Source organism: Crassostrea angulata, chromosome 9 (assembly GCF_025612915.1).
Source record: "Crassostrea angulata isolate pt1a10 chromosome 9, ASM2561291v2, whole genome shotgun sequence".
NCBI lineage: Eukaryota > Metazoa > Mollusca > Bivalvia > Ostreida > Ostreidae > Magallana > Magallana angulata.
Genome location: NC_069119.1, coordinates 2,544,567 through 2,570,872, shown reverse-complemented (window position 1 = coordinate 2,570,872; position 26,306 = coordinate 2,544,567). Strand labels below are relative to the sequence as shown.

At 35.2% G+C, this 26,306-nt stretch overlaps 2 protein-coding genes across 2 annotated transcripts; one reads left to right on the top strand and one right to left on the bottom strand.

Annotated features, from left to right (window-relative positions):
* Nucleotides 1-248: 248 nt before the first annotated feature.
* LOC128162107 (uncharacterized) lies at nt 249-1,783 on the top strand. The gene is made up of 3 exons (XM_052825306.1): nt 249-947; nt 1,104-1,346; nt 1,502-1,783. The coding sequence occupies exons 1-3, from the start codon at nt 660-662 to the stop codon at nt 1,763-1,765; spliced, it is 795 nt and encodes a 264-aa protein (XP_052681266.1). The 5' UTR covers nt 249-659; the 3' UTR covers nt 1,766-1,783.
* A 57-nt stretch (nt 1,784-1,840) lies between these two features.
* Nucleotides 1,841-7,383, bottom strand: LOC128162109 (uncharacterized). Its single transcript, XM_052825307.1, has 12 exons — nt 6,919-7,383; nt 6,176-6,379; nt 5,936-6,028; nt 5,697-5,789; nt 5,164-5,434; nt 4,548-4,830; nt 4,164-4,400; nt 3,874-3,950; nt 3,628-3,732; nt 3,209-3,426; nt 2,691-2,855; nt 1,841-2,389 (listed from the first exon to the last, which is right to left on the bottom strand). The coding sequence occupies exons 1-12, from the start codon at nt 7,116-7,118 to the stop codon at nt 2,098-2,100; spliced, it is 2,238 nt and encodes a 745-aa protein (XP_052681267.1). The 5' UTR covers nt 7,119-7,383; the 3' UTR covers nt 1,841-2,097.
* Nucleotides 7,384-26,306: the final 18,923 nt, after the last annotated feature.

Genomic DNA, 26,306 nt, shown 5'->3' with positions numbered 1-26,306 from the left:
CATTGAAACATGAATGGGGTACCCAAAGGGGTATTTTTTTTTATTCCAGTAAAATTGCAACATAAAACATCATAATAAATTGTGAGCGTTTCATACTTATAATACAAACTAGATTATTATATACGGAAAAAAATGGGAATGAAAAATTGATAAATATGATATTCGATGTGTAGTGTCTCTGTTTCATCAGTTAACATATAGACGTTCTATTTTTATTATCACGGACACCTGTTTTTTTTATCAACAAGTCGTTCAATATACAGCCAAAGATTGAAATATTCTACCTCTTTTATATAAGTGTGATGGGAAAATCCTTCCCTTTAACACTTTATTTCTAGAGGGGATTGAATTGTTTTGGTTATATTGAGCCACCTTTGCAAGTTTATAATAAAATTTCAGGTGACTGTGTCATGTTAGAATTTACGTAAAATATCTTTAGATTTTACCCCCTGTAAATATGCACATTCCAGTTTATCTGTAAAGCAGAAATGATGGTTCTCTGCTTCAAAATTAGGGGGGGATCAATTAAACATACAACTAAACACTGTAATAACCAACCAAAAATGTAAAATGAAAAAAAAATCAATCAGAAAAATCGATCTATCAGATACAAGTTAACACCCGTCTTACTTTTTTTTTTATATATAACAAAGACAAACATGTATTGGTGGTTATTTCAGGACTCTAGAAGCTCAATGTATCCACATGATACCGGTAGTTCTGACAGCAGCGAGCCAGCTGATCCTGACCAGACAATTAGAAGAGGTAGAGGTAGAGGTAGAGGTAGGGGCCGGGGTCGTGACACCCTCAGGGGTGTAAGAGGGAGGGGCAGAGGACCAAGGAGAGCTTCAAGAGGAAGAGGTCAACCACGCAGGGGAGCTGCTGATGGACCCAACAGAGCTCAGGTAGCAGCAGCTACTTTAGAGGAGAGAAATCGTCAATTGCAGGTATAAATATTAATATTTTAAATAAGTTATCCTGACATATGTATTAAAAGAAAATTCATGGATATAAGAATATTGTTTTTCAACAATTTGTGACCGAATATGTTCCATTCTGGAAAAAATGTGCTGACATGCAAAAATTGTTTTTAATCATTTCAGGATAGAATTTCTCGTCTATCGGATTGTGACCTGAGGGGACTTGTTGTCGATATCGCATCACAACACCCTGAATTCGTGTTCGACGTTTTGGACAGGGACGACGGACAGCATGGCGGACATCATCCTCCACCAGATGGTCCTACCCCGGCCTGGTGTACCTGCACATATTGCCGGGAAATGCCAACGGAAGCAGAGAGACGATGTTGTGGCAGAACTAGACCAAACTGCTACTCAAGACTGCCTGTATGTAACCAAGTTAACAAATCAGATTCACTTTGATTAAGTTTCAGTATTATACCTTCATTTAATCACTTTTAAACTAACGAGTAGTTATATAATTTAGATAACAAAATAGCTCAAGGGATATGTCATATGAATTCATATTCCTATTTCTGCAGGACTTCTACTTGATTGTCCTGGACGAGGCAGTTCTTGCAGTGGCAAGAAGGCTGAGGGAGGAGTTGCTCGTCATGCCCCCTGATGAAGACCTTAATAGAGCAAACAGATTTGCGGCCTACAGGCAGTTCATAGTCTGGCAACATGGCAGACTTGGGGCAGGGATTAGACGTGTGATACCCAGCTGTTGTGTTTGGCGCATCCGGGACAAGTATCCCAATCCATTTGGACAATATAAAGGTTTCGTTGGGGGGAGGTTCAATTGAAATTAAATTACATTTGCAGGAAAAGTGTTTGTTCTGTTTTTAATCAGATCAAAGTAGTGTAATATAAAATCTCAGATATCAATAAAAAAAACATGATTTATTTATTTAAATTGATGACTAATGACATACAATTATCAAAGAGAAAAACCTGTAACAATTCTCTGATTACAGCATCATCCATATGCAAGTGAAGCAAACCACTATGTCTAGCTCCCTGTAATAAAATATATGATAAATATCACAGAGATAAATATCACAGAACATGGCAATATGGAAATCTCTAGGCATTACCCAGCCCTATCAATGGCATAATATTGTCACAAATGAAAGCTTTACTGCCCCTCCGCTGTCCAGTACTCAATTGTTTTATTTAGATTTTCGAATCTAGAAATTTGAGAAGCCACAATGTCTCTCGTTGATGGTGGTGGAACTGGTGCCAAATGGGCAGATATCCGCCGTGGATCGTCTGCCTCCAATTCCATGGGTCTGTTCATTCCAATGTCATCCTCTATCCTGCTGGTGATGATATGCCGAATTAGGTCTTGAACATAACTGTAATTTTTCTCCACTTTTACAGGATGGACAGACCATCTAGATGTTTTTTTGTTGTAACTTCTTTGCCACCTACATATAACCATAAATGAATAAATTATGCTTGGATAAAACTGCAATACAAAACATTCATTTGGAATATGGTCTGGTTTTATAAAGTAAATGCCAAGAAATAAAAAAAAAATGAGATGTTATTCAAATGGCTTATATATTTTCATCATTTTTTCCATCCAGGCCAGTTGCTGTATTGGGCAAAAACTATCTGATTTATTCAAAACTGGTTGGCTGTAAATATTTTAAGGGATAGTGTGATTGTTTTTCTGTCCAGTATTTTTGGATATATTATGCATTATATTTGACGAACATTACAAACCTCAGAGAACCATCTTTGTTCTTCATCACCTCTCGCTCTGCATGAGAATTATGGTCAAGGGCAGCCAACCTGTTTCTTGCCCTATATACTGGAGGGCTGTAAGAGTGTCTCTTGGAGGAATACACCAGAATTAGATTTTGAAAATTTTCCAGTTCTGACGTGCTCCTACAATGAATGAAAAGTCAATATGATTGTGAAAGAGATTGTTTTTTTTTTAAATTGCTATGCAGAGTTGGATATTTGATAATGCTGAAGGTTGTATGGATAGCATTAAAAGTTGGTCTTGTTTGAAAGATGTCAAGGGTTACAATAGTACATTCTTTATTTTATAAATATGTTAAAACATGAAATGTGCAGTACATTGTAGAGACCCAATAAATACTATGCATTTTTCTTTCATATATATAATAAAAAACGTCAAATTATGCACCAAAAGATCATTAAAATTAATATAGATAGTCGAAATTATTTATTCCAAGCTAATGGGGAAAATTTTATCCTTCAATAAGTTTACATACCGGCAGTTAAGGTAGTATGGAATGTTTTTCACAAGCCGTTTATCCATTACGATTTGTCTAAGTGCATTATGGGCTGCTGATCCTTTCTTAAGGTACTCCTTTGTCTGACTACCATCTTCTAAAGGGCCGTGTTGGCAAGTGCTTACCGTAGAGTTTGCAAATGGTACAAACCACTCATGTTCATTTACAATATGATGGAGCATACCATACCAAACATCCTTAAATACAATTAAAAGAATAATTATATAAGTCATTGTAAAAATAATCAACAAAAGATAATTTTTGAATATGACAAAATTACCCTATACATTACAATATTTAGATTTTCTTTGCAGGGACTCAAAAGCAAAACTAATAATAGATACTGGTACTGAGGTAATATACGAAATATTCTGAACTTTAGGTGAATTAAAACTTACAAGAAACTCTTCACAAGTGGTAGAAACTTCTGCACTGTGCCAATAATGATTTACTACATCCTTGACCCATCCACTCAATTCTTTGTTTCCTTTTTCTTGACTGATCTACATGTCATGTTCAATAAATGTAGGTAATCACAGACTAGTCTCAAACAACAGGTAAAGTCATGGTTTTCATTACACGCATATATACATTTAACTTAATAGTATTAATGTCTATATTTAACTTAGTAGTAATGTCTATACCTTTATGAGTTTCTTTCCCAAATTCTTTGTCCCGTGCCAGACATCAAAAGAATGCTTTATATCCGGGAAATCCTTTCCTAATAATCAACATAAAGTATATGTATAACATATGAGATTGATAAAACAAGAATCAAGAGCATAGAAAGGAATTAGACACACTTATACAGAAAATAAATTTCCATGAGATATAAAATTACACAAAATATGATTTGTAAAAACACTTAAACAAGTTTATTACATTTTTAGCTTAATAGCTAATGAATTTTATGATCATATCACTATGTACATACTCATTACTGAAGCGATTTGGACATGTGCATCAGTCACCACCTCTACAACTTTGATGCCTTTGTCTTTAAAAAACTGCATCCCTCGCAGGAAGCAAGCTTTCTCCAGGTTGGTGCTTTTCCGGTCAGTACTTCGTTTGTCCATTGTTGTGATGCATAGAATTTTCTTGGATGTATACTCCATGAAGGTGTATGAACAGTATTGTGCACAGTGTCCTGGGCTATCCATACGCCCATCACCTAAAAATGAGTGTATGGCTATGCAGAATAAAATATCTCAAGTTAAATGAAACATGTATACCATTTCATGAATTCCATACTTCACTCTTCTTTTTAAATTAATTTTTTTGTATTCAATTTAAATTGGCTATATTATTTAGTATTTACCTAAAACTATTATATCTGTATTTTGAAATTCTCTAAGAGTACTTTCTTGTTTCTGAATCCAAAATCTGTCAATTGATGGAACAAGGTAGGTTTTTTGAATTCTGTGAAATGATGAGGAGCTAAGAATTGGAAGTTTTAAGAACTTTGCCAGTGTTGAAATTTTCTGGAAATTGTTGCCCGACAATAGGATGGCTGATGCAAAAACAAGGTCTCCAGCATGCATTCTTCTGTTGAGAATTGACTGCGAACACCACCTATTCGCAACATGACCTAATTTGCAGACCTACAATAAAAAAATATGTATCAGTAATCTGGATTGAGATTTCAACAAAACAGGCTTTATAAATTCATAAATATTGAAAGAAAAACTTTTAAACTGCATGGTTTTTACAAAATCTTTCAATAAAAAAAAAATCAATAAAAATATCCAACAATTCACTTTAAAACACTGTGATTTTTTCAAAAGTTCATCTTTTCATATGATATACAAAAAATGTGGAAATCATATAAAAATTCTTTAGTTGGTAAATCATGAGTTTGTATGTCACCATGTCTTTTGAACTGACTTTGAGACCTTTATTCTCCCTCATTAAAACATGTTCTGAATGGTTCTTACCCATTTAAGATATGTTGCTGAACCAATATTATCCACACAAATGCTGACAGCTTCATTACAAATTTTGCAGATAGTACTAATCTGTGTGTTGGCCAAATCCAACAAGGGCTGTTGGTATACAAGAAGAGGGCGGTCAGTAATTAAAGTTTCTACGTCCTCAATACTGTTTACTCTCTTGTAGTCTGTTTCTGCAGCATCAGCAGGGTCATCATCACATGTGTCAGACTCATCATCCGAGTACTCTATAGGAAGCTGGTCTGCATTACTTGGTCTGTAAAATTAAATACATATATATTTACAATGAAACAGCTATACAATCCACAATTGCAATTAGAGCATAGACTGTTGAAAGACTAGTGACACAAATTTCAATGAACAGAAGGTGTTTCAAAGGAAGATATGATATACATCCTCCATAACAGAATTCTACATCAGCTTTGATAGAGTTTATAAATTGATTTATGGATGCAGCAATTCTTTAGATTAAATACTTAAAACAATTCTAACAGTTTTTAGCTAGATATAGCTGTTACCTGAGTGTTAAGTTGAAATTTGGCTGAAATTCCTCATCAGAATCAGACGAATCATCGTCCAGCAAGCACATTTCATCCTCGTCAATTGTAAGACTGTTATGAACAAACAAAACTCATTAATTTTCATAAATAAAACTATGGTAACCACTGTAAGACACAAATCATAATAACATTCAATTTTTATTCTGCTAATCTTTTGTAAGCTTTATGCAATAATATGATCACAAAACACAACTTACTCGAAAGGATTAATAAAGGAAGTTGACTTCTCAATTTCATACGCTTTTTTCGCACTACTACAAAACTCTTCAATACCCGACATGTCTGACTCTCTGTAAATACAATAAAGTTAGCTCATTAAGAGAGGGTCCCACTGATGGCTGTCATAGGAAACTATACTTGATACAGTAAATCGGTAATGCTTATAAAAAATAAGGAAGGCAATATTCTCACAACATGTAAAATTAATCGCAAACTACCTATGATATTCTCCAGCCGATGATATGTCTGACACATCACATGTGGTGTGGAAACGAGAATGTATATGTGATGGTCCAGGTGTTGAAGTTACAGCTGTATCCTTTGAAACTACATTAACTGTTCTTTCTAATTCTTCTGTTTCAGATTTTTGGGAGTTTGGTTGATAATCACTGACTGCATCAACTATATTATTTGCATGATAACTACAAAAGAATGTTACAAAGCTTATAAACAGAAATCATTAACAAAAATGATATTTAAGCAATGTAGAGCTGCGCAGGGGGCGTTAAAATTTCCAAATCAAAACTCTACTGAATGTGCAAGTAGTTGTAAACACACAATCGCACAAACTATGCAATACACACCTGCACACAATGTATGTACAGAGGCTTTTTTCATTAGAGACTTTAATCCTTTTGACAACTATGAACTAGTATTTATTTATTTCTAATCCATATATGTTTTATTTTTTACTTCCTATATTAAAATCAAACTAATATTTGAGTTGCAAACATGGGTTTATATATTTTGATTTTGATTTCCCCTTCGGAGGCCTCTTATATCTGAGTGCATATCGTAAATGTCTAACAATACTTTTCTTGTATTTTTGCTTCTTTTTTATCGGCTATATTCTCGAAAAAATAACTTATGATTGGTTTCTATCTATGTATCACTTCTACAAAAATAATTGTTTGAATAAAAGACAAACAAACGTTAACTAAAACACGTGTGTGAGACTCACTTGTTCAGCAAAACATTGGCTACTTCGGCATGCGTATCCACATTCAATATGGCCTTCAATTCATTCCAGCGTTCAAACTGATTACCAATATATACTCTGCTTTTGTTCCATTTAGATGCTACTGTGGCTCTATTTCTTTTTCTCGCAGAATCGGTTAAACATCTCTTTCTTCCTCGGTTAGATTTGCTGTTTTCCGACATGTTTGTTTTAATTTACCGCGTTGAGCATGCGCGAAAAGCTTTCCGAAAGAGTTCAAACTTGGGGTCATATGAATAGAGGCGGGATCAAATCGAATTTTTGTCATCCTGCACAAGAATTCAAGAAAATGTCATTTCGCTTGTTTAGTCTACATATAACAGTAAAAATTGATATTTACGAGAGAGAAATCCTTTTAATAATATCATAATCTTAGCATATCACGACATTCAAAGCAATATAAAATAATACGTATTTTCATAGATATTATGCCTTTAAGCTTTGCAAACTCTACAATATGAATATAATTTTGTGTTTTATATACAGTTTAATTATCAGTACGAATTGTTTTCAGTAGAAATTACTTTCAGTGTGAAATGTGCACTATTTTTAAAACCAAAAACACGGAATCAAAATTTCCGGAAAGATCAATTTTTAAACCCCGATATCTCTGAAATGCATCATCCGATTTGAAAACGAATTTCAGTTTTGCATTTAGCTTTGCAAACTCTACAACATGCATATAATTTTATTATTCGCTTAAAAAAATGAAAATTCCTAAAAATTAGAATCACTTCCGGTTTCGACCGGAAGTGACAAAATAATTTTTTTTGTAAATTTGCCATAAGTAAATCCACAGATTTACAATCACAGAGAATTTCAAGTCTTTATAAACAACCGTTTACGAGAAAAGTCCTGGACAAAATCACTTTTTGAAATTTTTAAAAATGACGTAACTAGAAAACGGAAGTGACTTAATGATTGAAAGTTTAAAATCTTCAAGGGACAACTATTTAACATAATTCCTGAAAATTTCTTGCAAATCGGTTGAATAGTTTTTGAGAAATAAAGCAAAAAAGAAGTCAGAAGGAAAAACAAGAAGAATAATAATAATAAACTAGAGCAAAGCTCGTTGCAAAGCAACGAGTGGGTCTTCCGTTAATATCGGAAGTAAAGCTGGAAGTTCCTGTATGAAGCAGAGCCCTTAAACCAATAACAAGAGTAACTAAAATAAAAAGATGAAAAAAATCGAATTATTCTTGGTACGACTTAACAAAATACGAAAGATTTTACGTACGACTTAACAAAAACCTTTCTGATTTCAAGAACGACTTAACAAAAAAATCCGAATGTGTTCAAGTACGACTTAGCGATTATTTTTGGTACGAGTTAATTTTACTTTGAACATTACGCTATTTTTTAAACCAAGGACGCGGAATTAAAATTTCCGGAAAAATCAATTTTTAACCCCCGATATCTCTGTAATGCATCGTCCGATTTTCAAACGGATTTCAGATTCGTGTTCAGCATAACAAACTCTACAAACCTCGTAAACATTTTAAATTAAAACGAAAAATTCGAAAATTCGAAAATTTTAAAACACTTCCGGTTTAGACCGGAAGTGACGGAAACTAATTTCCAGTCTTATGTCCAAATAAAAACGATCATTGCTTCAACACAGAAAATTCCAAGTCTTTATCTTGAACCGTTTTTGAAAAACGCCCTGGACAAAATTAATTTTTTAAAATTTAAAAATTGACGTAACGTAAAAACGGAAGTGACGTTGTAGTTGAAAATTAAAAAACTTTGAGGCACAATAATGCTTCATAATCCCTGAAAGTTTCATGTAAATCTGTTGAAAACTTTTTGAGATATTAAGCTTTGAAAAAGTCAGAAAAATAAAGAAAAAGAAAAATAATAATAATGAAAAAGAAACAATAGAATAACAAGAGGGTCTTCCGTTGAAAACGGAAGACCCTAAAAAAAACAATAGAATAACAAGAGGGTCTTCCGTTGAAAACGGAAGACCCTAAAAAGAATTACCAACAGAATCAGTACAAGGTCTTCCGTTGGAAACGGAAGACCTTAAAAATTGAGAAGGAAATGTTGTCAAACCGTTCTTATGTTCTTACACATTTCAAAGAAATTAAGAACATGTTTTGAAAGTTTTGCATTTCATGCCGATAAAAAAACATTTAAACATTTCAGTAAATGTATTGATATCATTTTATGTGGGCATGTACATGTAATCTTATTGAATATAAAGCTACTACAAATATGTAAACCCGTTTCCCGTTATCGTAACCTTACCCCCCCCCCCCCCCCCCCCCCCCCCACCGCTTTATGACTGTCGAAGTTAACTTTATTTGAAATAAGTCCCAATTGTTTTACACAAAGGTGTGAAACCGTCGCACTGACAGGAAATCACTCTACGCTTGAACGCACAAAATACACAGGAATGAGGCAGGTAGATAATCTGTGTAACGATTGACCAAGAAGAATTCTACATTTATTTAAAACAATTTTACTAATAGTTATATCAAATAATTGATTCATTTTACTGCGTTCTTTAACCGCTAAACGTGTTGAAGTTGTTCCTTCCCGCAAAAAACCTCCATTATAAACTAAACGAGAGATAGAGAAAAAACACAACGAATTAAACTTTCCAAACACAGTATATCATGCATCACGAACATTATAAAAAACTTAACTGTTAAACATACTTCTTATTTTCTTTATTAAAAATAAAACTAATAGAACGAAACTTTATCCTGGAGGAAACACGTGGTAGAGCTAGCGGGGTTGATTTGATTGACAGGTGCAGCACGTGGACTCAAATCTGAAATTGCATGATGGATTCAATCACAGTGTACCATATTCTTTTATGAATACTAATGTTATGAATATTTTGTATTGGATATTAGTATATTTCACATAACTGTACGTTAAATTACGCCTAAACGTCTCTCTCTCTCTCTTTTGTAAGGTGTTGTGCGATTAGACGAAGCCGTACGCGATATAGAATTTTTCTTTTGTCGTGAATAGGTGTGAAAACCCTCAAGGGCATGTCGTTTTCTACCTTGAGTTTGTTAATCACTACATGTATACACAGAAAATGATCGTGACTTAAACTTTATATGCATACACAGGAAACGCATACTGATACACGTTATGATTCCATGTGCTTTAAGCCTTTAACGCAGCACCAACTTTATATATGAATGATAATTTTATTATTGAATTGAAAAATAGATTTGTTAGTTGATTCCCGACATTTGTCAATTTCTCAATTTAAAACATACACAAGTCATATATTGACAGTTTACGGCGCTATGCGTGTCAACTTATAAAATGAGAAGATGAAATTGTTCTGCATTGATACGAGTTCATCTTATGAAAATATTTAATTTTAAGATTGTTATAAAAACAGGATTATCAACTAATAGAAATAATAACTTAAATAAGCACGTCAAAAACAAAGATGTGTGTTCTTATTTACACATTACAAAATTTAACAGCGTAATAATCATGTTATGTTGTAATTCGAATGTAGTTTCCGATTTCATGAAATTCTATTTCATAAATATAATTTATTAATTTTATAATAATATGGACCACAATTTATTTACAATGCAGCTGTTATGCTTAAATCTGAAGTCGCATATTTGACGTGGATTTACGAGACCCGCATTGCCTGTAATGTACAGTACAGGACAAGTAACAACAACAAGCAGCAGCAGCAGCAGCAGCAGCAGCAGGAATAACGGTAAATCACACCGTCGCGGTGACATCACGGTCGCAATCCGTACCGCGATCAAAAATCGCGATGGTGTATCGCGGGAACGATAAAAATACCGTGACGGGATCCGCGTTGCCTGTACTGTAATAAGAGTTTTGTTTTGTCGAGGATATAACGTTTGACATGTAAACAAAGAAAAGATAATATAATTCATAGCATAGTTCTCTAATTTTTTTGCACCTTCCTCGTCAGTCGTCTATGCAAATCTTGATGCCATTGTAGAATCGTATATTACGTCACGGGCAAAGGGGGTCACTCTATATATATTTTGGAGCATAAAAAACTAAAGGTATGGTTGAATGTTTGTGTAAAAAATCAGCTCAAATAACGTTACGTCCGCCATGTTGCCGTAAAAATTTTAACGTTCGGCGTGTAAAGAAATTAATATGGCAATCACGTGATGCGATTCATCCAATGACGTCAATACATTCTAGTCCAGGGCTAAACAATAGAGGTCGAAACCCGCTGTCGGCGCTTGTAAGATTATTCTTAAAAATATTTGTTGTGCTCTATTTTGGCATAGTACATGTACGCTATATAAACCCCTTGTATGCTATGCGAAAATAAATGAGTATTGAATACATAGAGACAAACTGACAGGAGGCATAATAATAATTTTTATGATATCACAAATATATTTGATGATTATGTGCTACGTACATACATGTATTCCTATTAAAAACACTGCCTTGCGCAAGGGTTTTAAAACACACCTGTTATGTATATTTTGTATATGCACATATTCTGGGTTAACTCGGAGGAAGTCTTAAACGCCTTATGCATATCTACAGTCAGTTCAAAAATATCTTTTACAACAGCATAGCATTGAATTTTATATCTCGTTGCCTAGAATTGAAATCTCATAGCCTAGCATTGACATTTCATACCATAGTATTGGAATCTCATTCCAAAGCAAATGATCCATAGAATCTCATTTGTCATATCATAGCATAGCATACAACATAACTCTAACTCGGTTTTAAATGTTTTTATTTGAATTTTTTTTTATCACATGTCAGATTAGTGGGAAACTTTGGCTTTTAATTATTAGTCCCCTACCGGTTTCACCGGAGGGGACTATAGCTTTCCTCTGCGTCCGTCTGTCCGTCCGTCCGTCTGTCTGTCCCACTTCAGTTTTCCACACTTTTTTTCTTTATGCATTTGAGGAATAATATGAAACTTGCTGAACAGCTTCAAAATGTCAAACTAGAGATCAAGTTTACACTTTTGTAGCGTCTGATTGACATATTTTCGAGAAAACTAATGTTTTATATTCCAAATTTTTTAATGATCGGGTTCGTTATCGGGTTTGGTGTGTATTGAATAAACGAGGCCAGTATGTAGTCAGTAATAATATCCTGCGTTACTTGTACCATTCCTTTTATCATTTTTAACACTGAAACAAATAAATTCTGTAAAATAGTGACAAGCATTGTGTTGTAAATTTAATCGGCAGGTTTTTTTTGTATGATTACAATCGGGTTCGTTTTCGGGTTGGGCTGTTTAACTGTTTGGTTTGATTCGGAGTACAGAAGACGGTAAGAAATGATATTGTGCATAACTGTAACAGTGCATTGTTTTTACAAATTTTTACCAGCGAATACAGAATAGACTTGGCGAAATTACAGGAGATGAAATAAAGAGTATTATTTTACCTATTTTGTACAGTATTTAATTTCTATATCAACTATCTAATTTTGATTTCCTCTGTTCTTTTATCTCTGATTAAAGCATGACATCTCGTTTACAATAGCTCTGAAATAGTTGTGTGCTTGGAAGCTTTCATAGAATGATACAAACCGGTAGGGGACGTGTATTGCTTACGCAATACTCTCAGAATGCTTGATTTACTTCCAAATGTGTGGAACTCTTCTCTGTATGGTGGCGTTTTTGTTCAAATTTCATAGCATAGCATACCATATCCTTAAGCTCTTCATATCAATTTTTCATAGCATGATAGCATTGAAATCTCATAGCATTGCATTGAAATCTCGTGCATATCATTAAAATCGTATACATTAGCATAGTATAAAATTGTAAAAGATATGCATGAAATGAATGTACTCATCTTGCTCTGTAGATATCTTGTTAAATTCATCCTGACTATGCTGTGATAGAATGGAAAGTAGTATTATCTAAGGAACAGAGCATCAAAGTTATCAAGTGTAGTTTTAGGAAATATTCTTGTAAGAAAGGCAGGATTAAAAGACAATGGTTTCAGACCAGATATTTGTTTGACACTCATAAAGGTTATGTTATAACATAACAATTAGCGGATCGGCGTAGGTGAATTAATAGGCGTCCGTTTTGGGTTAAAGTAATTTTCTCCGATTGGATGTATAATGCATGTGAACTCTTTTGAGGATAAAGTCTTATGAATAGAGTATAAAAGTAGTGAAGTTTTTTACAAATTGAGGTCTTAATATTTATAATAAACAAAAGATATTCTCCCCCCCCCCCCCCTACGCAGCAATGTTAAGACGACCCGGTGCTGAAATACGGCTGGGAAACGATATCATTTGAATCACCGCAAAAATACTTTAACCGGGAGTATTTCTTAAAATCTATGTTACATTTATTGACACCGATATTAAACATTATATTTGATGCATTTTTGTGACGTCATATGTACTTTGTAACCACGTGACGGGCGAATCCAAACATTGCAAAGGATCTAATTAAATTGCTTCGGCGCAGGTGATTAATGACATTTTTAAGAAAAATCCTTTGTTATCACATACTTTGAAGTTCTTGCTTGGGCTTGAAATAGATATTTCGTTTATGAAAGATATTGTTTAAACATTCCACAAAATCATCAAAATAATGCACATTTTCACTAACCAAAGGCGATTAACAAAAAGATTGGGGTAAATTCGTTGGTTTCCGAAGCACGATTCAATTTGGTACTAATATTTTCTACCAATTTTGTAAAATTGTGTTGATCTTTCACCTGCGCCAAGCTGATTTTACAAGCATTAGAATAGGGTCTGTAAGTCTCGTCAGCTGACCGACGAGATTTGAAAAGATTATTAACTTCCGGGTACCTCGAGCGATATGGCGTTATCGATATTGTATTGGGCAAACTATGTTGTGGGTTTAACAAAGATAAAAAGGAAAAGTGAAGCTGCAGGTGAGTCTCAGAGGGTTCTCCGTTTCGCGTTTGACAAGTTGGGTGTCATTACTGCCAATGTTCAAGCATCAGTGAGGGACACATCCTACAAAGTTCAGGTGCGTTGTTGATTTGCTTTTCACGTATAGGCTATAATATATCTCTTCCTCTTTTGATAAAACAAAAAAAAATTTCATTAAAACTTTGAAAGATAGCTCCTTCAATGATATAATTATACTTGAAAACAAAACAAACCATTTGCCTAACGTTATCGTACTTGCATAGGCAAATCTGCAAGCAAGCTCAGACATACCCATATATCTGATTATTGGATAATACTCTACTGTAGTACAGCAGTTTCAGAATGATTAAATTTTACGTCTGTTGACAAGCGTAGGTACATGTATGTTATCCCTTTTTAATGTTATAATGCACTGCAATTGATATTCCTTGAATCTGACGATAACGGTGTGGTGCAGTCATCATCATGCAAAATCTGTTCACTTTTTATGTGTATTAGATCTCGAGTTAGTAAATAATGAGTGAAAAATCTTCAGACATCATTATAAAACGCAATATGCATTCCTCATAAATGCTGTATATTCACTTGTTTTTCCATCAAATATTTTTAACATAATTCTTAATAAATTGCAGATATGAAAAGGCAAGTAAAACCGACGTAAAATGCAGTTGGTTTAAACATCCAAATTCAGCACAGCTAAAGGTAACAACAACTGTAGAGGAATTATTCCACCAAAACAACAAGGATACAGGTACATGTAGGTTTTTATTTTCAAAGCAATGTTTCGACAAAAAAAATACTTGATTTGAGTAAAAGTTGTGTATATTTATACATATTTAATATCAAACACACTTATAGAGCCTTAAAACGTGTGGTGACGGACGAAGACCGACTATATATATTTTGTATAATCAACTTAGCCAATTGGGCGGATCTACAAGTTTTCCAGTTCATGTTCAATTTCTTCCCTTTCAATATATTCTCACGTTGGATGCATTGTCTTTTTTTTTTTTTAATTTTATTTGTCGGGGTTTTTTGTTGACTTTTTTTCAGATTTATCATTATAAGATACTTTTTTGTCTATCTGGAACTTTGATATAATATGTACTTTGATATTCGTGTTATTTTCTGTTTGTATTAAGCCATGGCTATATAATATTTCACTAAAAAAAATCAGACAAGCATATTTGTATTGACACAAATGCTTCCAGTATATTTAATTTCAATGGTTGTAATGTCAAATGTCACCGAACAAAAACTGAAGGTTCTTATTTAACAATACTCTCATAAGCAGAAACATGCACTTTGTGAAATTAATTTCAGACTACCAGGTAAAATATTTCTGATTTAATTTAATGAATTTATTGTACAGCAATGCACCGGATACTGTCAAAAGAACCTGCAACTGAAGATATTCCTGTTGTCTTGATACAAGAACTATTTCAAAGCAAAGATTTCTTGTATGCTGAATGCAAGGAATCTTATTTCAAGGTATGTTTAAACTTAATATTTTGACATCACTTTAATATTGCAATGTTTCAGTAATATTCTAATCAAGCCTATGGTACATATATCAGCTTTTTCCCCTTAAAGATTACGTTTACTCAGGGTTTGAGATTTCAAAATATATTTTTACAAAGTTCAATATTGGAAGTCCAAGTTGTTTTAACACACAAAATAACAGTGTGATTAACAAATATTGATATTGAAATTCATGATTTGTTTATCTTAGGAAGATATGCTTCAACAAAGGTAGATTAATATTGAAACAGAGGAAATTCGGACTAATTTTGCGTTTCACAGCATCCAACATTCAGTTGTTTACGCGTAGCAGGGAGAGTCTCCAAACCACTAGTTTATATAATAAGTCTTTTACTTTATATAAAGCTTTAAAACTGCCGATTATTTGATACTGGTTTTTAAAATGAATGAATTCTGTATGTCTAGCATAAGCGACAGCATCTACTTAAAGGTAATTAGCGTTTTTTTTACTGGTTTGATATAATTAACTTTTGTAACGTTCCTGGGTTCAGGTATTCGGCTGAGCAATTTAAGAAATATGTAAATAAACTATAAATTTCCCAATCAACTATTTAAATCAATAGTATTTACAATATCTCACTCAAACATGGAGCGCGTGCGCTTTCTATTAACACTAACAGCTATCACAAGCTAATATAATAACAACTTAAGTCTCGAAAGCCTTATTTAGGCTCATAAGACTTATCCTTATACCAAGGGTTTGTCCTCACCTTTTACGAAGTGAACACCTTCAGACTGCAACTGCCTAACAACCTTTGTTATAGCCGCTTATATACTATCACAACCTACATGATCAACGAAGATCGAAAGGGAGTAATAAACCGGTAGCGCTCATTACTCAGCTCCAGTAAACAGAATGGGATAAATGATCTCAATTCCGACATATCTTTCATTACCCACGCCTCCAAGAAATGCGTCTCGCATTTTAATCATTAACCTAGTATAACTATCACGCAAGGGACATGAAAACAACAACAATAATAATAATAATAATAACTAAAGACTAAATTTACGACTTTCAAGTATTCTGATAAATCAACAAATGATTAATAAAGTATGCTCTATGAACAAATAAAATCAGCAAAAAGAGTCATTGTCATAAAAAGAAAACCACACAATACAAACCAGCCAATGATTTATGAATGGTGCAAGCGCCGGTATTTCATGATCAAATTTTTTTTATGATTTCAAAAGATTTCAGTCAACAATTGCCAAAACGCTTTCTTTAAAATCAATTTCAACAATTTTTTTTCCGTCTATTTGATACGTCTCCTGCACTACATTCAGTTTCCGCCGTTTGTGCCTTCAGTCTGCGTACCCACATCTTCGAACTTCCCATTGGTCTGGGTACTGGCATCGATAAATTGACGCTGTGTCTGTGTATTTGCATCACGATACGACAATACAGGCACTGGAGATATATCTGCATCAATGGATGAGCGTGTTTTTGGAGTGGTTATCGGGTGTCGAAACGGGGAAGGAGCCCATGGCGTCAGAATTTCCTGAGAAACCTTCGTCTTTGTTGTTGGCGCGCAAACAGGAGTCGGTCTTGTCGGCTTTCTTTGGACAACTTCTTCAACCAGGGGCTGCTGTGGTGTTCTCCTAATAACATCCGACATATTCCCTGGGTCCAGTTGCTCCCAATCATCAGTGCCGCTATCAGTAATTCAAACAGTTTAATTATGTCTAGTGCGGCGATGTCTCCCCATATAATTTTCTTGTTCGTGGCATAGTCACAATCGGCGCATTCAAATTTCTTCTGCCTGCGTTTTCTTTCACATTTCACCACATGCTTTTCCCACTCGCCCTCATTTGCAATCCTGATATTACACATTTGACATCGATGGCCTTCCATCCTAGGTGTTGTTTTAGTATTTACCATTATCTACGAAAAGAAAACAAACATGCTTCAATTACTCTAATTTCAAAAACTCGAATGAACACACATCTACTATGAAATTTAAAGCTCTAAGCGCTGTTATCGACTTCATAGTCCTGCAGCCATTTAGGTAAGTTTTAATTTCGCCGCGGTCTACTATTTTTGCATGCGCCAATTTTTTCTTTTAATGCGCAAGGTCCCTCAGCAACAAAAACATTGTATTGAGATTGCTCATCAACAATCTGATTATCCTCTCTCACAACAAGATCTTCCTCAGTTCCTCCCTGAAGGATCTGAGGTTGACATCGTCTCATTCTATTACAATGTATAACTGTTTTTCCCGCGAGAGCCGCGTGTAACCGTGTAAAGAACATCAGACAGTACTGTTGAGCGGTACGCAAAAAGGATATAGGGAAGATGCAAGTCCCAATCCTTTTGATTTTCTTGAACATAAGTGCTTAACATTGATATCAGCGTTCGGTTGAAGCCCTCAACCATCCCGTCTGATTTAGGATGGTAGGGGGTAGTCCTGTTTTTTGTTATTTTCAACAACCGACACATCTCCATAAATAACTTGTTTTTATACTGGCGCCCCTGATCTGAATGGATAACAGAGGGTACGCCAAATTTTACTATCACTTGCTCCGTGATTGTGCGGGCGATAGTTTCCGCCTCCATATTCGGTAGAGAAAACGCCTCCGTTCATTTCGTGAAATAATCAGTCACGACGAGAATATGACGATTTCCCCTGTCTGTTTAGGGTAATTCGCACAAAATATCAGAGGCCAGTCTTTCCATGGCCACACCAGATGCTAGAATCTACATTGGAGCCCGACGCCTAGGGATTTGATTCTTTCGTCTACTACAAGCGTCACAGCCTGCTGATGGATGTCCTGTTGTAATCCTGGCCAATAATACCTGTCTAATTCAGGCCAATGTCTTCGTAACACCGAGGTGACCTGATTTTTTATTATTATGGCACATCTTTAGTACATTCCTCCTCTCTGAGTCAGGTATTATGACTTGAAATGTCTCTCGGTTTGAAGGAAGCGAAATCCATCGGCGTACTAAGAATCCGTTTTGAATGCTCAATTTTCAAATTGGTTCCATAGTAACTTCACTACATATCCATATTGTGTCACACCAGAAAATGCTGGTCGTCTGCTATTTTTGACCCACTGGCACACTAGCTGAATATCTTTGTTACCTCCTTGCGCTTCTAGTAGATTTCCATTTTTTGCTTCAGAGTACTCTTTATCGAGTTTCGGAAACGCTTGCCAAGTTTTCACTGATGGAAGAGGCGAATCTTACCAATTAGGGACATGTCCACACTGAATGCAGGGTATCCTACTAAGCGCGTCCGCATTTCCATGTTTCTTACCTTGGTGGTGCTCAATCGTCATGTCATATGTGCTTATGACCTCAAGCCATCTTGCCAACTGGCGCTCTAGGTTTTTGAATTTAAGCAACCACCTAAGCGATCCGTGGTCTGTTTTTAGTAGGAACCGTCTGTCGTACGGATAATGGCGGTAGTGTTTAATAAAGTGTACTACAGCCAATAACTCTTTTCGAGTCGCACAATATCGTTTTTCGGCTTTTGTCAGTGTGCGACTTGCATAAGCTATCACACGCTGTTTTCCATCTATTTCTTGAGAAAGCACTTCGTCTATAGACCAATTGCTTGCGTCTGTGTCAAGTATAAATGGTTTAGATATGTCTGGCAGTGATAATATTGGTGCAGAAATCAGCCTGTTTCGAAGTGTCTCGAAAGCACGTGTCTCCTTTGTCCATTGAAACTTGCGCCCTTTCTCTGTCAAGTAGTGCAACGGTTTTGTTTCTGAAGCAAAGTCTCTGACAAATCACCTATAGTAGCTGCATAATCCTAGAAAGGAGCGGACCTCAGACACAGAAGATGGCCATTCCGCAACTGCTTTGATTTGTTCCGGGTCTGTTGCAATGCCCTCTTGTGAAATGATATGCCCTAGATACGAGACTTTAGTCGCAAACAGATTGCACTTTCTTGCTTTTAAGGTAACGCCGTACCTATAATATCATGGGTTCAAAAATAAAAACTTTTTTTTTTACTTATTGGACTTGAATTTCATCAAAAAATAAAATATATATGTACCCATACTATTTAAGATGTAAGGTAATAAAAACCAAAGGCTGAATTATCATCTGAAAATCACACTTTTTTTTGTTTAAAAATTAAATATAAGTGGATGGATACTTGTTTGTCTATCTAAATTTCATTGCTTACTTTGCCAGAAAACTAAAATTAATTAAAAAAAAGAAAAGAAATTGTTTACATTAGAAAAATTATAGTATTTAGATATATCACTTAGAGAAAAGTAGAAAAGAGTTATTTCCCTTTGTCATTATTGAATTATGTCGAAGGATGAAAAACGCTTATTAAATATCTCCAAGTAAACAATGATTTGAGTTTTTGATGTGCACCTATCATAAGGTAGAAATTACAAATTTACTTGCAAGAATTTTAATGAATTTATGGTTTATGTAAAATGTATGACGTCACAGGAGGGTGACTTTACTTTAATTTAAGCCCCACTCTCAGCAGTTTATCAAATACCCTTTCAAGGTTGCAAAGCATGTCGTCGAATGACTTACCAATAACTAGAATGTCATCGAGATTTTCAAGACATGTGTCCCATTGTAGACCTGCAAGGACCGTCTCCATTAGGCGTACAAATGTCGCGGGCGCACAGGTAAGACCAAAAGGCATTACTTTGAACTGGAATAAACCTATGCGCGTTACAAAAGCAGTTTTACTCTTGTCATCCCCTTCCATTGCAACCTGCCAGTAGCCGCTGTTGAGGTCAAGCGTAGAGAATAAAGCATGCCCTGACAGATGATCAAATGCTTCTTCTATGTTTGGAAGGGGATACGCGTCCTTAACTGTGACTTCATTCAAGAACCACAGGTGAAGCCCAGGGCTCAATTACCCCTTTCTCCAACATTTTGTTCACCTGTTTATCAACTTCTTGCATTAGATGCGAAGGAATTCTTCTTGCCCTTTGTTTAATTGGTTTCCCTATAGGCCCAGTGTTGATTTGGTGTTTACACCTTTGTAGGAATTTATCGGCTTGCATAACTTGAGCATTAGATAGATTTTCCTTACATCGAACAAGCAATTCTGGCAAATCAGGTCGAAGTTTTGAACTATATACTACCGCTGTTTCTAGTGGATTCCCTTCATCAGCAGCCGACATCTTTGCCAGCAAAGTCCCCTTGTATATTTGCTGAGCAACGTCTGTTACTTTCATCAGACATACAGGCACCGTTTCACTGCCCTTAACCAATGTCCTACCTACGAAAGCACGCCCCTTCTCAAGAAATCGCTCTTCTGGCTTGACAATATAATCTGAGGCTCCAAATGTATTCTGTCCTGGAATTTTAACCTCTACAATAATTTCACTCCTAGGAGGGATAAAAATATCGTCGGCCGCAACGATACGAAAACAACCTATGATCCCCTAACAAGAAATGCGATATTCCTCATTGTTTAGTCGTATCGTATTTGAGTTGAGATCATAATACCCTTGCCTTTTTTCAGACAAGAGGCCAATTGGCCTTAACGGTCCCCTGAGTAGCATATATCCCATACACAAACTTGTCATGGAGTCTCATATATGCATCTAATTGATTAGGTTTCATATTGGAGTAGAAAAATTATAAACTTGTAATGACGACCACATTTCAAAAAGAACTGTGAAACCTTTAATTTTGGTGAAAAACTAAAAGATATGGTCTACAAAATCATGAATTCAGTTTTCCTTTCAGGTGTGTAGTAGTAAAGAAGATGCTTGTTTAACGTTATATGCATTAACATCTATACATCCATTTTGCCCCTGCCCTAGAGTCAAAACCCATCCTTGAGGGGACATGAAAATTAAATTTCGTAGAGGACTTCCTAAAAACATAATTATTAGTCTGCTTTTTTATACAAATGTGTGAGAATAGAGAAGATTTTTAAACATGATATGCATTAACGCTATTTTGCCCCCCCCCCCCCCCTCTCATGTCCTGAACCCCTGACCCAGGGGCCATGAATTTTAAAATTTAGGTAAAGGAGATTGCGTGGGAGTAGAGCGGAAGATTTATTAGTATTTTTACTATATGGCCATAATAGCTCTACCCTAGAGCCTGAACACCTAACAAATGGGTCATGAATTTCACAATTTTATTAGAGGCCCACATGGACATCATAACCATGTATTCAGTTTTTTGCTCACATGTGTGGGAGTATAGAAGAAGATTTTTTAAGATTTAAAACATTTTTACTATATGGCCATATTGGCCCAACCCTAGAGCCTGAATCCCTGACCCAGGGGTCATGAATTTCACAATTTTGATAGGGGGCCTCATGGACATCATAATCATGCATTTAGTTTTTAACAAATATGTACGGGAGTAGAGAAGAAGATTTTCTAAGATTTAATACATTTTTACTATTTAGCCATCTTGGCCCCACCCTAGAGCCTGAACCCCTGCCCAAATAAGCTCTGTTGATTGTGAGGGTTGATCGCACTTATGATATACAGCGTAATATGGTCCCATTTTAACACCCCTTGGCTGTTGACATTGCTCATGTAGTGTCTCAACCTATAAATTTGACTGATGACTGTTCGTTAACAGATAATGTGGCTTGACATATCATTCAACAATTACAGCCAGAATCTTGCCACTTACAACTAGGCAGAGATCTGAAGACTTCAATGCCGCTAGTTTGAATATTGGGATTGTAGGTGCCAGCACGACGGACTATACACTCATGTTCACCCAGTATAATGTATTTCATAGAGATTTTTCATCGTTTTGAGTTGCTGATGGAAATGATGTTACGCCTTAGACAGACAAATTATATCAAAATAACGTTTCCTTCATATTGCTTAGAGTTTAGAACAATGTCGTGGCAAAACAAACAGCAAATTTACAGTGAATACGATCTGTTTTGGAAACAATGCAGACATCAATATTCAAACGGCTCTGGCTGTGTTTGCAGTGATCATTTTGGCCATGTAATGTGGTTTTCTTTTTAAAACAATCACCAGACGATAGAATTAATCACAAAATAATAACAGTCACATTTAGCATGCGCAGAAAATACCAATTTTTATATTTTAGGATTCGTCACGGGTAAATAATTTCAATCGATGTGGTTTTATTTTATCTGTGCTATTGATGAGAAGACATCAGTTTACTTTGTAATTTCAAAATTATCTTATTTATTGGTGTAAACACTTAAAAGTTTTGTTGAGTTTTTTTTTACCTTTTTATTTAATTTACAAAATGAAGTTACCAATGTTATGGTCTTGTAGTGACAGGGACGAGTTGCCTAGCTACCGACTGGACTAACCTCGCACGTGGGATGACGTATGTTTCATCAGTCTCTTACCTGTTGTCCAAGATATAATTTTGAGTTCAGTTATCGTTTACCAATCTTCATGAACTATGAAGCCGTAATCTCCAATGAGGCTTGGAATTTGGAAAGTTACTTGTTTCTGCTGCATGATCAATATGTTATCGATATGGAGCTTTATAATATTATGCTGTGGTTATTAGGTCTTTCCACCTTTCAGGTGAAAGACCTTTTGTTTTCTTTATGTTTTTTATTATTCTTATTATTTTTCTTTTCTTTTTTCCAAGGGAGAGCTTTTTTATTATAAGACATATTGAAACAATTTTTTCTTTTTTCTTCATGTAATTGACCATTTAAAATTATGGTACCAAATGACCCTGTTCCTGATAACCCCCAGAACTTACAAAGTTAAGTTTGTTATCGCTACTCCTCTGAAACCATAAGAGATAGAAACTTGGAACTTTTACCAATGTCTTCAGAACACTTTGAGGGTTCTTCAACCTATTCATACCAAAAGGATCTGAGGCCCCCTTCTAGTAATTTTTGCCCCTGAAAGTATTTACATATCTATAAAATCACTTCCAACTTTTTTATTATTTGTCATAGAGACTTCGGACCACTTGGGATGGAAGCGTCGCCCTTGGCCGAACAAAATAACATAAAGGTCAAAGGTCAACGTCATTGGGAAATCTATAAACTAATGAGTTTTAAGATCTCTTTTGTTTAGGGTGGTAGAAAAAAACTTTTTCAAGGATGTAGTAAGACATCATATGAAATTTCAAAATATAACCCTTTGACCCTTACCATGTTACAATTATAGAGTTACTGCCCCTATTTACGAAAAGCTTGTTATCGCTACTCCTCATTAACCGTTAGAGATAGAGACTTAAAACTTTTACTAATGTATTCAGTACACTAAGATATTTCTTCAATCTATTCATATCGAAAGGGTCCAAAGTCCCTTTCCAGCAGTTATTGCCCCTGAACGTTTCGAACATTCAATAAAAAACACAAATAACCTTTGAATTAATAATCATAGATACAGCGGACGACTTGGTATTGAAGCGTCTACCTTGTCAGATCAAAATGACATAAAGGTCAAGGTCAAGCAATAACAAATTGCAAACTTAATCGTTTGACAATTTTTTATGAAGTAACTAAGAAAAAAATACTTTATTCTGTTGAAGCAATCTTATTTCAAACATAAAACACACTGAGGTGGAAAGACCTCTAATTGTTCGAGAACAATTAGTCTACTAGTTTCCTTTGAAAACGGTGCCTTGTTATATGAAGATTAGGTTATTATTATATGAATATGATGCTTTATTTTGAAGATGGTGATTTATTATATCAACATGGTGATAAATCATATGATGATTGTGTTTGAAGGTGCTTCTATCAATTTTGTAAAAAACAAAACACTAACGAAACAATTAAAAAAGGTCACTTCTTTGTAAGCATCTTTGCTATTCTGTTTACAACGTGGTGCAGAGTTCAGTTACGTGAAGTGTATACAACATCTTCAGTTTTACAGTCCAAGATGACTGCCGAAAAAATAGCCGTGTCCAAAACCTACTTCCTTGGATTATTTAAAATATGTACTGTAAATAATTATGATTAGAGTGTAATTTTACGTTAATTAAAAATTATTTCAAACATCTTTCAACACTTTGTTAAAAATGATACCAAACTTACTGTATGCAGAGGAATTGTATGCAACACTCCGTTAAGGTTTGAGAACCAGATTAAACAGACTCTACCTTTTCTCATACTTCATCTAATTGCTTCGAACTGATATAGATGCAAGTCGTTTGAAAGAATAAAGTATTTGAAAGAAGATAGCAATATAGATAAGTCATTATTAGGAATGACTGTATAAATTTTTTTGTTCATCGACAAATGAATCTAAAAACCGCATCGCAAACTTTATGAAGAGCTTACAGTCTTCTTTAATAGGTCCATTACACACCTGCTGGTCTTTTTAATTGTTAAGTGTACTTGAAATACGAGAATTAATAACATTGCTATTTTGACTAACTTTTCAATAAGTTACTTAGCCTAAACTATTTGAATCCTATATATGGTATCGTCAGATGACTGAGAAAATCAATTAACCGTATCGGAATAATCTGGTTTTAATTCTTTAAATGAGCAACATATTTTCAACTTAATTTAAATTCTTTTAATTTTATGCATTCATGTTACCAACAATTTTTTAAACATTTTTTTATAAGTAAATAGAATGTATAAATATTTATGGTGCAATTTCTTTTCTTAGCCAACCTTATTGCTTGGCATTACGAAGAGAAGAACAATAAGGTTCGCCATAAAGTATGATGTGGGTTTTATTGTCTGTCTCTTTCGAGCTTTCTCAACGTCAGGGATGGTGTCAGGGGCTAGTCTCTGCTCTTGTAGAGTGAATGTCCAATTCATTCGTGACACTAATTAGATGAGAAGACCTTTGGCTATCGTATATGAGCCCTTTTGTTCTTTGTTTTTCCTCTTGGGACTTGTTTACCCATTCATGCGCGTCAGGAGTTAGATGACAAGGCAATCTATATAATCTTTAATTTTCACTCCCTATTTTTAGTCTATAGCATAGTATAATCATTTACATTCAAGGATATTTATTTTTAAAAAAGGCAGTGGCCAGGAAAAAATACATTGTCATTAACACATCTTACAGAACGGTAATAATTCTAGGAATACCTAATAAATAGTTTTAACATCCAGATCGATGTCAGTAGACGGCTCTGCTCCCCTGGAAAGGTCGTTACCACCCAAACAAGTGGTTTTTGGAGGGTTGGAAGTCTGTCATACCACTAACTACAAACCACTCTACTTCAAATGACATGACAGAGTGTGCAAATAAAGAAGCTCGTTTCATCGATACACTCGGTCATGTCATGGTCGGTGCTATTAAACTTGTCAAAAGCCGTAGAAATCTACAATTGCTCTGATAAAAACACACCTTTTTAAGTGGGTGGCCTCTACAAGAGAGGGTACTTCCAGTCCCCTTGCCATCCAGTATTAGGGCAGTCAACGTTTGATCTTTACAATATAGGTGCTGGTGCTGTTGATACACCAGTTATTGCTAGCCCGTTTTCCGACTGGTCTGCAACTAGTACTAGCCCTGACGATTCTTCGTACTGCCCTTACGAACGGGGCTTCCACAGAACTACTCCACCTTGTCGAGGAGTGAGAATACGCCTTTTACCCGAGAACTGTTTTGAGGTTTTACTCGTAAAGTGCTTAAGATTGCCTTCATGGTGAATTTGACACCTTTAAACTTGCTCTGTAGTTCAATAAGAAAATTGTCCTTGTTATCACTCCATGCCCTATGGCCCTGTCCCGCGAAGTTGGATGGCTTTGGAGCTCGATCGCACTGTTCGTTTTCTCTCGGTGAAAGCTTTTGTTGCCTGGATGCCGTTGGTTTGCCAGACATGGATGTTTGTGACGAATGTTTTGGCTAAGACCGGCTTCGTCTTGAATTGTTCGTGACGCACTCTGCACCAATGAAGCGCCGTGATGGTTACAGGCAAGTCCATTTCGTCCCGAGTGGTTAGGTCTGAGACGATGGGGGCACTACTGGTGGAGTCTGTTAGAATTTCGTAACTCACTTTCCAGCTTCATTCTTACTTCTTCGCCAAGTTAAGCCTTTGGAACTTACGCCCCTCAGTC